The sequence below is a fragment of the Asterias amurensis genome, chromosome 18 (genome assembly GCF_032118995.1).
Source record: "Asterias amurensis chromosome 18, ASM3211899v1".
In the NCBI taxonomy this organism is placed as follows: domain Eukaryota; kingdom Metazoa; phylum Echinodermata; class Asteroidea; order Forcipulatida; family Asteriidae; genus Asterias; species Asterias amurensis.
Genome location: NC_092665.1, coordinates 11,437,663 through 11,449,924, shown reverse-complemented (window position 1 = coordinate 11,449,924; position 12,262 = coordinate 11,437,663). Strand labels below are relative to the sequence as shown.

The 12,262-nt window shown below is 39.5% G+C and overlaps 1 protein-coding gene across 2 annotated transcripts in view; it reads left to right on the top strand.

Annotated features, from left to right (window-relative positions):
• LOC139950280 (calsyntenin-1-like) overlaps window positions 1–12,262 on the top strand; it is a 95,606-nt gene that overhangs the window by 14,273 nt on the left and 69,071 nt on the right. For both annotated transcript variants that reach the window (XM_071948902.1, XM_071948901.1), the window contains exons 2-3: window positions 8,280–8,592; window positions 11,105–11,313. In XM_071948902.1, coding sequence (XP_071805003.1) covers window positions 8,280–8,592; window positions 11,105–11,313 — 522 coding nt within the window. The remainder of the gene's footprint in view (window positions 1–8,279; window positions 8,593–11,104; window positions 11,314–12,262) is intronic.

The following is a 12,262-nucleotide window of genomic DNA, read 5'->3' as shown; positions in this document are numbered from 1 at the left end:
GGGTACAATTGGTATTTAAAAGGCTCGGTCACACAGGCCCCGATAACGAGAACGAAAACGATAACGATAAAAATGCACGCCCTCGATTGGTTGAATGAGCGTGGGCGTATTCTGCGTGGAGCAATTTAACCAATCGCGAGCGTGCATTTTTATCGTTCTCGTTTTCGTTCTCGGGGCCTGTGTGACCGGGCCTTAAAGCACTCTATACTCTGTACTTTCCTGAGTCCTGTGAGCAAAAGAATCCACAGGCACTACTCGGATGGGATTCAAACCCACAACCTTTGCACTGCTAGAGGCGGTTTGAATACTACAGTGTATTAGCAGTGAGTATCGCGATATGGATTTGCCAGTGGTTTGCCAACTAAAAGAAGCCCTGGAATGATTTTATCCAGCAATTTTGCGAAATCTGTATAAATAGCAAAATTAAGACTGAACTTATTTTGTGTGCACATTTGACTGTAAATACTGAGGAGCAAATTTTTGAGTAGCAAATTTTTTATTAGCTACTGATGCATTTTGTGTAGCATCTCTTGAAATCTTTCAATGAGAAGGAAATTAGGAATGACTTAATCCTGCTGTGCCTTTTGAGGTGTGGAAATTGTAAAGGAAAACATCCACACTCCCTCCCATGTTTTGGTTTGTAGAAAACGGTCTGGAAAGTATTTTCATAGGATCATTAAGGTGAGGTTACATCCATGACAACGGAAAGAACCGCCGAGAAGAATGTTATCATTAGCCACTGTGGATGTTCTAAAGGAACTGTAGGGGTAGTAATGGAAAATCTGAATTTTGATACGCTGCATTCATTTTGTAGTACAGTAGTAGCTAAGAAGAGTAGCCGCTAAGTGGAAGTATGATTGCTCATGAACGTGAACGATGCTCTTGAAAATATCTCCCTCTCTTCAGAAATTATTCTCCTCTGCTGCTGGGAGGTTTCTGACATTACAAAATGAGACAGGTGTTTTGTGTTGAATTTGTAAACAAAAAACTCTTATTTGAGAAAAATACTTGAATATTTCTAAAGGTGTGTGCAGTAGACTGTGCAATTTGAAGATCAATGGGAACCTTGGATTTTCGTGTACATTACGTTATCTTAAAGGGTTTGGGTACTTTTTGTACGACACAAAACACAATGTCCACAGATATTCACATTAAAGATGCTATGTCAGACTTTTGGCCACAAACATTAAAAAATTGATTTTTTTTGAGTGAATGGTATTTCAAAGAGTATCACCCACTCTAACAAAAAAAAGTTTAACTTTTACTTTTAATGGTCAGGAACCATGACAAAAATTGAAAACATTTCTTATAAAACACATAAGAATTGGTCACGTGATATATTGTCTGGATCCCGACAAAAACTCATTTTGAGCACTTTGATTCACTGCTACTAATAATTGGCGGACTTTTTCGAGCAATGGCTCAAATGAAAGCTTGTAACTTTTTCGACCCCCATCAAAATGGATACACAAAATCGGCCAAAAAACTGACAAAGCATCTTTAAACTTACACGGTTTAATGAAGATAATGAAGGTAGTAAGCTTCCCTTAAAAATATTACTTGCTGAGGTGCTGTAGTTTTTGAGAAATGAGTTAAACACTTTTAATGGAAATGATTATTTTTGTCTCAGGAGAATCAATGAAGCTGACATTTCTACTGATGAATTATTATTGCCTTCACTGACAGTGAGTAGGGATTCATGTCATAGCCAAAAACTTGCTACCAAAGGTACCAAAACCATTTAGTGTGCGATGGAAAATAAAAATAGGTTGGACTTTTATATTTCAATGCGTGACTGTTTGCAAAGAGTTGAAACACGTAGTTGGTTGAGGAATGCTACTTTTCTTGAGGGCACAATGACAGACTAGTGGGTTTTCTCAGGGATGGGTTATTGGGAAAGGACGACAGCATGCCCGCCAACAGACGCCATTACATCTGTGAAATCTCATGCCTAATGTAGTGTGCACAATAATGAATCGTGCGTGCATATTGTGTACATCATAAAGTGTACATGTACAGCGTAATGTACTTTTTTTTTACACGCTAACAACATTTAATATGTGAGAACGCATGAACCCCTCTTGCTAATTTCTAAACAGCAAGCTACAAAAGCTTCCCCCCTCGTTGAACCGCAAGCGCCTGTCTGTCGAACGCCGAGCGACAAAATTCCCTCATACTCAACAATGGGGCCCACAAATCTTATTGTGTGAGGTCTCAATGGCGGTTTCCCCCCTCCATTGTGTGATTCTAACCTAGCATTATTGTGTAGGATTTGCAGAGTAAACGCTTCGCTCAAAAAGCCTTGTGAGTTCTTCCCACAGATTTTGTTTCCATTGTTGTGGTTTTGTTTCCCGTCAAATCAAAGTTATGTATGTACAGACTGTGAAGTTCCACGGTACCGTTTTTCTCATGCAAATGCTCGTTCAGAAATGCGTACAATGTTCAGTCACTGAGAGTTGTCCAAAAAGGCATTGTATGGAAACACAGAATACTTGAATCAAAACTGCAGGAGTTTAATTTTAGTTCTTGTTGATATTGTGCAAGCGGGCAGTGCTGTATTTTTGTTGACAGGATCGTTCGAAAGATTGTAACGTTTTAGCAGTAGTTGGCCACCCGATTGTACAAACATAATGCACAAGTGTTGTACTTTGTACATGTAGGTGGAATGAACTATGTGTCTAGTGTAAGCATTTACATTTTGTTCCCTTTGACATGTTTAACTAGGTTTCTAACCTTTTTCTTGTGAGAAAGAATAACAGGTATCCATGTACCGTAGTCACTGCTTGTCCAAGACTGAAATTTGTTTTTTAAATAGACCTGCTGTGCTAATGCCATCACATAATGTACTGAGTTACAGAGCCTGGGCTTGCTGCAGGCGTGATTTATCCATACATGTAGCCCTATACATGTACAATCTTGGAGATTGCACTGTCTGATTTTCAAAACAATCTCAAAACTTGTTCATCTGCTATTTTTTTTTTTTTTTTTTTGAATTTATGTGTAGGTAACATTATTATTGTTTTTTTAACACTGTGTTTTGCTTGTCTGATTTTCACAACTTTGTGTATATTTTTTCGTAATGTTTCATTGTAAAGCGCTATGATCATGCTCTTTGGAATAGCGCTATATGAGCACTGTATATTATTATTATTACAATTTGCCATAATATGGCCAGTATCTTGCCTGCCAGAATGGCCCAGGGGCCGATTTCACAAAGCAAAGAAATTCATCGCAAGACAAATTGTCAGTATTACCATAGTGATTTGTATTGTGACATCACATTTTACTTAGCAACTGCGATTGATTTGCAGTTACGATCAATCTTAGATCTGTGTGAAATCGGCCCCAGGAGTGATAAGTTCGCCCTTTTCATGTAAACAAAGGTTACTGTACATTAGTAAAGTACATGTAAGTAATTGTTAATGGAAAGTGGAACATGATATTAAAGCTGGCACAGTTCAGGCACAGTACCAATGTCATTATTCTTGAGTCAGGCAGTGTTGCCAAGCTCAGGTTCAACCATTGCCTTGACTTTAATGGATTTTCAAGCCTTAGATTTCGTTCAATGAGCCAACATTTCCATGACTGTTTGACATTGCCGCTTCCTCGAAGGGCTCCCTCAACAGGTCCTGCTGGACACGCAACGGTTCTTGCCAGCAGGGGATAGCACAAAAAAAAAAACGATGTCTTAAAAAAACATCTGACAGTGTAACATCCTTGGTGTATTAACATGGATCTGTACTTGTATCAGCGGAAGTGTTTTCCCATGCAAAGTCCATAGACCCTCGTTGCCCTGGCGGAATTGATTCGCAGGACATCTTGGCCCAGGTGGTTTCGCGCCGATGTCATTGTACGTTTACAATGAAGGAATGGAGAGTGTTGTGATAGACACTGTCTTGGGTAGGGTCTTGAATAGCAACCTCATCACAGATAGGAAATGCACATGGATGCTGGCGAGGGTTACTTGGTGACAGGAAAAGATGCTTGAGTGCAAGGTGTAGCTGGAAATCTGTAGCTCGAGGAGTTTACTGAGGAACTGGAGTCTATTTTGTAAAATGTGAATGTTGCATTGAAAAGGTTGTTCAATAACTGCACATTGCTGCCATCTGTTCACATTTAAAGACACTGGACACTATTGGTAATTGTCAAAGACGAGTGTTCTCACTTGGTGTATCCCATCATAAGCATGAAGTAACAAGCCTGTGAAAATTTGGGCCCAATTGGTCATTGAAGTTGCGAGAAAATGATGAAAGAAAAAACACCCTTGTTGGACGAATTTGTATGCTTTCTGATAGAAATAAAAGACTTCTAGCTAGTAGTCTTTTATTATTTTAGTGAGAAATTACCTCTTTCTCAAAAACTATGTTACTTCAGAGGGAGTGAGTCGTTTCCCACAATGTTTTATACTATCAACAGCTCTCCAATGCTTGTTCCCAAGTCAGTTTTTAAAATAAGATTTGATTTGAGTAATTACCAAATGTGTACCTTCCCTTTTAAGGCAGGGTAATAAGACCAGTATCCTTACTTGGTGTATCCCAACATGCATAAAATAACAAAGCTGTGAGAATTTGGACTCTTGTTTAATCAAAGTTGCATAAAAAGACCCAGAGCTGTGTATTGAGAGTGTTGTGACATACATGTGTGTAAGATGGGACCAATCTTCCTTGATCACACGTGGTCACTGGACACCAATGTCGATCCAAATTTAGCTGCAACCCAAGGTGCAGTCTATTGTGGCGCCTTGTGTGCGCACATCCATTTCTTGGACCAAAAATGGCTTCTAATCACAAGTTGTCAAAACTCTCACAATACACAGCGCAAGTACATGTAGTAGACCCAAGTCTAGTGAACTTACTGAATTACTGTCGGTCTAGTGACCATCCCAATGTCTGCTGCCCTTCCTGAAGTTTTTCCCAACAAGTATTTTCCCACCCATTAAATGTTAATATAAATTGATAAGTTTTGTAAAGTCACATTCTAACTGTGTTGGAAGGTAACCGGAGGCCGTCACATAAAACCCTGCACAAACTACAGCCTGTCAAATCAAATCACCTTGTCAATGATTTGAGCGAAACACCTGTTTTTAGTCTTTTATTGATTGAAACAAAAGATGTGTGTGAGAGTACAATCATATAGAGTACGCCAAGGATTTGTGCTGTGGACTTGAACTTCTCTTCGTGTGGGCCATTGTAGGTTTTGTTTTTCTGCAACTCAGCAAAATAACGATTCGTCTACATACTATGTACATGTAGATACTGGAAAAGTTATACTGTGTTTATAAAAGGGGGACAGTTTGAACCATTAAAGGGTCTATGTACTTTTTGGGGGACAAAAAACCACATTGTCAACAGATTTACATTTAAACTTACACAGTTTGAAGATAATTATAGTAGAAAGCTTCCCTGAAAATAAAGTCATGAAAATAATTTTTGTCTCACTGATCATGAGACGAAAATTATTTTAGCATGTAAAAACTTATTTTCATTACATTGTTTTACTCATTTCTTAAAAACTACAGCACCTAAGCATCTAATATTTTCAGGGAAGCTTTCTACTATCATTATCTTTAAACAGTGCAAGTTTAATGTAAATCTATGGACATTGTGTTTTGTGTTACAAAAGTACTCAAATCCTTTAAACCTGTTGTCACAATGAAAACAAACTGTCTGTAATTTGTAAGATGAAATTAACAAGTCCAGTAACACAATTTCATGGGTTCAGATTTTTCAAGTTAACAGATTAATTCAAAAATGTCATTGCAAATTTCTTCACAATGAAAATACCTGGTTAAATTCTAAGCCTTTTTAAAGAGAATTCTTCACGATTGAAATAATAGGCTATAGGCGACCAATATAGTCTACCAGTAAAATATATTTTGAAATGTACCAGTAAAACAATTTTGTCATTTAAAAAAAGAATAAGAGATTTCGCAAGTAGTGGATTATTGTTGAAATTTTGTTTGGTAGCTCAAGGACTTTTGTTTGTGGAACTTGAATGATTCCATAATCCCCTCAAGTTTCCAACCTTCCGAGAGAAATTTGATCTGAGCTGTACCAGTCGTGGTTGTTGTTAGAATCAAAAGGTTAAATTATGACATTGTCAATACCTGAGGGCAATTATTGGTTGTTGCAAGAGTCAAATGACAAACTTGGGGGTCTCTATGGAAACTATGAGTGGATCTATAGGCTGGTTCCCTTTTGCGTTGCTGCTTTCATTAGAATTGATTGGAGTTAGGGTAACAGGTGTGATCTCTCAATTTATGAATGGTTTAAAAAACCATGAAGAACTTCAGAGTGTGTAAACAAATATGTCTGAAACTTAGAATACTATTAAGAAGTAGGATTTTGTATTGTCATAACTTGTTTGAACATCGTGCTGGCGCTCAACCAACTGAGCTATCTAGCTCTAAGATAAATCTTTTAAACAATTTTAAACAATAATGTTCAGTCTTCTATCAAAAGACGAAAAAGGGCCAACATGTAGCTGATCAGGTTACAAGAGTACATTATGTGGCAGTAAATTTTACGGATGAACCCAAGTCTAGACACCAAAGAAACCCGGTTTCGGTGAGGGTAGACAAAATTATAGTGTGGATAAGAACACTAAAATATGACACTATTCGCCATTGTGAATTCAAACACTCACAACAGTTTTTAACATGTAGTTTTGTACCCTTTTTGTTTTGTTGCCTTTGTATAGTTTCTTAAGCGCTTTGTATCGCTTTTGTAAAAAGCGCTTTATAAATAAGGCTATTATTATTATCCCAGTACAATTACTGAATGATTAATACTATTTTTTAAGGTTTTCTTGGGGGTCTGCAACTTGTTACTGTTGTTTTCTTTGCATAGTTTGTGCACATTGTTTATTTTGTAATATGGTAGCCTAGGTTTTAGTGTATTGTATTTTTGTAATTTCAATGTTTTAAGACTTGCAAACCAAAGTGAATTTCACAACATGTGTGACAATAAAACATGTTGACTATTGAACACATTACCAATGAAAAATGCTGTCATGAAAGTCAGACAGTAGTTATTAGAGTCTTGTCTGGTACCGGTCATGTGAACATGACGGCTTCCTCTTGGATAGTCTGGCCCCCCACCCTGTCATTTCCCTCCCATGGCGATGACTGTTGATTGACCTAAAAATAGTACATCAAAAATAAGGGCATCATTTCTTCCTGACATCGAGGTTGAATAGGAGATTGCATTTTGTGGTGCTAAATTTAGGTTTTTTAAATTTCAAACAAAAGATAAGTGTTTGTACGTGTAAAGGTAGGTCTGGTCTGTATTGAATGGATGTCTGAGTAATGGTTCAAAAAGAGTGTGCTTGTAATGATGTACATTGAAATCAAAACAAATGTATAATAATGCACTTTAGCCCAGACCTTTCATTGGATTTTTTTTGTGAAGGGGGTTTTAAGGCCTGGAGTTTCATATTTGAGATGGCAAGGTCATTTTCATTTTGCAACGAGCACTTCCATTATAAAATCTTAAAGGTCAATTGGAAACTTTTGAAGGGGCACTAAGGCCAAGACCAGGGGCAACGAAGGCCATGGCCTGTGTGCCTGTGTGTAATTCCAGGCCTGGTTTTAGAGGAACTGGTGTTAAAGGCAGTGGACACTATTGGTAATTGTCAAAGACTAGTCTTCACACTTGGTGTATCTCAACATTGCATAAAATAACAAACCTGTGAAAATTTGAGCTCAATCGGTCATCGAAGTTGCGAGATAATAATGACACAAAAAAACACCCTTGTCACACGAAGTTGTGTGCGTTCAGATGCTTGATTTCGAGGAACTTGAGGTCTTGAAATCAAATTCGTGGAAATATACCTCTTTCTCGAAAACTATGTCACTTCAGAGGGAGTCGTTTCTCACAATGTTTTATACCATCAACCTCTCTCCATTACTCGTCACCAATTAAGGTTTTATGATGATTATTATTTTGAAGAATTACTATTAGTGTCCACTGCCTTTAAGAGACAATGATTTCTCCCAAAGCAAAAGAGATTTTAATCACATGGTTTAATGATGTCCCCAGCAGCAACAATGCCTATGGATTTGACTGGCCTTGAATTTCCTTCTTGACGGGGCACAGAAATTCTTTGAGGAACATGTAAATTTGTATTGGAACCTTGCAAAGGGCACCACAGCAAAAGCAATGGGCACCACTGCAATCACTGTGGGGGCCATGTGTTGAGTGTTTTTTTTTCTCAATACAGTGTGTATTTTTGTAACTTCAATCTCATTATTTCCCTTCATCTTTTGTTATAATTTCCAGAAGACACAACAAACACAAAGCCATACTTTGACGAGAAGATCTACCATGGCGAGGTCAACAAAACTACCGGTCTGGTTTCGCTCCATCCGCATCTGATTGCGCGAGACGAGGACAGCGGGGCTAATGGAGAAATTGTACAGTATCTGATCGACCCGGAGGCAGACGTCCCCTTCACTGTGTCCGTGGACAGCACGGGGGAGGCCATCTTGAAAGCAACAACGCTAGATGCTCTGGATTGTCAGAAGAGCCAGTCCGGATGGCAGTTCAACATCCAGGCCATGGATAACGGCATGCCGCAAAGGACCTCACATAGGTCAGTATATTACAGGGCTTCAAAATAACACTGGAATGCAGGCCCAAGGCCAGTGATTGAACGATTGATGTAGCGTTGGGCCAGTAAACTCATGACTGGACATGTCTGGTAATAATAATAATAATAATAATAATTGTGGCTTCTTATAAAGCGCACATGTCCGTCACCCAGTGACTCTCCTGGCGCTGTAACATACAGTATTTCCTGCCAGATTGTGGGACTACGTTTGAATTATGAGACCTAATTCTGATAGCACCATGTAATGCTTTACAAGATGCTGTGGCGCAATTTGCTGCCGATCGGACCAGGAACACCGCGGCGAACCCCTTCTCTTTTCGATAAGTGCACTGGGTTCTTTTACATGCGTTACATAACACATGGGACCAACGGCTTAATGTCCCATCCGAAGGACGAAGCAATGGTTAAGTGTCTTGCTTTTAAAAGGACACAAGTGTCACGGCTGGGGATTCGAACCCACACTCTGCTGATCAGAAACACCAGAGTTTGAATTCGGTGCTCTTAACCGCTCGGCCACGACACTTGGTAGTCATGTTTTTTACGATTGAATAATAGCACTGGACTGCAGGCCCAAGGCCAGTATTTTAAGCATCGGGCCAGTAAACTCATGATTGGACATGTCTAGCAGTCGTGTGTTTTACGGTTGAAGAATAGCACTGGCCAGCATTTTAAGCGTCGGGCCAGTAAACTCATGACTAGACAAGTCAACAGTCTTGTGTTTTACTAATGAATACGTAGCAGGCCTGGATACTCTTCAACGTGTTGATTTTCAAGTTGGAATCGACTGACATGGCTGAAATTGTACATGTGTACACACAATCAGAATCAGAAAGATTGTGGTGAAAACAGACCTAAATCACAGGTGTTCAAGACTGAAATAACAATGAATAAAAGACGCACGCTTTCTCTCATCTCGAATGATTTACAATCAAAGATTATAGAGCGCCGTAGGTGCAAGATGCGGAACTCGGGCTGAAATGTGAAATCCCACTGGATGCCATTTTGCCAAGTAACTCAGATTAGTGCAGACAATGACCATTTCTATCAATGGAAAACAAAACATTCACTTGCTGAAATGGCGCCCATGCATATTTCACGTTCCAGCAATAGATAAAGCTTCAGTTCCGCATTTTGCGCCTTTGGCGCTCTATAATCTTTGGTTACAATTTAGTTAAAACCGCCTTTAAACGGACTTTGGAATGGTTATGAGTGTATTGCTGACAAACTGGGGGCAGTATAGCTATTGTGGTGAGATGCTTTAATGTCCTGCTGCTGAATCGGATGATGAATGTGTAAAGTAGCAGGCTGGGCAATGAGTCACTTTGTTAACTCGTACTGTGACCATTTCCTGTCCCTAATCAAAGTAGGATTATCTGTCTTTTGAAGAAGACTCTGCAGTGAAGGGTCATACATCATGGCCCATTTGTTACATCAATCAGGCATGTGATTTGTTAGATTCTTCCTGATTGCAGGATTTTTCCCCAAATCTTCTTGAGCCTTTGCATTTTCTTGACAGGCATGAGAGGAGCAAAGCAGCCGCCAATGGGAGAAAACAATACTCAACACTTCGCATAGTTTAAAAAATTTGTTCATCCAAGTCGCCATACAAAGGCCTAAAAGCCATTTCAAGGTGTGGGCTACAGTCATCTATTTTTCCAGGGGCTATTGCCACTATTGCCGAAACAGGGTTACCAGGGTAACCCTGTAAACTCGTAACAGTCCATAGGGAGTAGACTTGGGTATCATCCATCAGAAACCTGGCTGATAGAGCAGAAAACACTACCCCCCCCCCCAACTTTTACGAAGCAATCATGGTTAAGTGTCTTGCTTATAGGACACAAGCTTCACGACTGGGACTCAAACCCAAATCTGCCAGGGAAATCCGGTGTTCATAACCGCTAGGCCATGGCACTGAGTCAAAACCTGTAGTTTTTCATTTGTGATGATGCATGTGTAGAGTCTGTATATTGTAACATCTGAGAGGTTTAAGGTCTAGGATACGGGGAGATTTTTAACTGTAGGATGTAACATGGTAATGTGGGCCTTCATATAATTCTATTTTGTTAATGTCGTAGCTTTCGCTTCTACTTCATAAAGGAAGATTTTTGAAAAAAGGAGAAAAAAAAAAATAAAATAATAAGAACAGCAAGTCAAAAAAGAAAGGCATTATAAGGGAAAGTCTAAAAAAGATTTTTTATATAAATACTTAGAAAAAATTGACTAGTTGTGTTAACATTGCATCCAATCTGAGCAATGATGATCTATTGAGAAGTCTGTGAAACTAGGGGTGGATTTCACAGAGTTAAGACTAGTCTTATCTCGAGTTAGGACGAGTTACTCGTCCTCTAACTTAGGACTAGCCTTAAGTTTTTAATATCTCCTAGGACTAGTTCTAAGTTCCTAACTCTTTGTGAAATCGACCCCTGGAACCACCCGTTCGTGATAAAACCAAATACCATTTAATATCATCGTGCCGTTTATTTCTGTCCCGTAGAACTGAAGTCCACATCATTGTAAATGACAGCAATGACAGCCCACCTCATTTTGTGAAGAGCAGCTACTCTGCCACCGTGAGCGAGGGTACCAGGGAAGAGAATATCCTAACCATAGAGGCCAAGGATAATGATTGCTCAGCAGCCTTCTCTACCATTTGCCAATATGAGATTACCACTGATGATGTCCCGTTCTCCATTGACTTTGACGGTAAGTTTGTCGTGGGGGTTATCAAACCCGTTCCTAGCGGAACTAGAGCAGGCCTGCGGCCGATTTCACGAAACTCTGGGATTAATCCTAACCCGTTCTTACTTAGGAAGGGTTCAATTCGTCCTATGTATTTGGATACGGAACTGAACCCGTCCTAAGTCCTAAGATTAATCCGAAGTTAGGAAGAGTTTGGTGAAATCGACGGCAGGTACTGTAGTTCACTGTTGCCTCCAAGCCCCCAGCAGCCAATTTCACGAAAACGCTAGGATTAATCCTGTCTCGAGTTAGGACGGGTTACTCGTCCTACAATAGTAACTTGGGATTGGTTCAATGCGTCCTAAAATCTATGGTTACGGAACTCAACTCTTCCTAAGTCCCGAGATCAATCCTACATGTAAGTTAGGAGAGTTTGGTGTAATTGAAGACTGGTTATTGCCTTGGTGCCCTTGAAATGCTCTCAGTATTTAGGGTTCCCTTTATCAAAGAGAAAAATGCCTTTGTGCCCTTGCCCTTCCAAAAACGAAGCATACAGGCCTGCTAGAGTATAGTGTGACCAATTCTCTGGCGTTGAGCTTTAATAACACTCAAGACGCAAGGGCTTAAGCAGGACCACTCATCTAAAAGTGGTTGTGCGTTTTTTCTCTCTCGACGAGACACAATGAATGAGGACCTATGTGATGCTTCGATACGAGTTTAAATTTGATTTTTCAGTACTGCACGCATTTGTTTTTTTTAGTTAGGCTACCGGAACAAAAACAGAATTACAACTGATCAATTTTAAAAAAGAAATACCAATCCTTTCCCACTTCCTTTCCCTATTTCCTGCGAGGTCTTCCTTCTTCATTTCAAACAAATACCCGCCTAAAAAAAAAGGACAGAAACAATTCTGCTGGCACATGTTTGTCTCGGCGGGAGTCTGTCATGATCGAAAACAGGGCAAAGTGCCTCA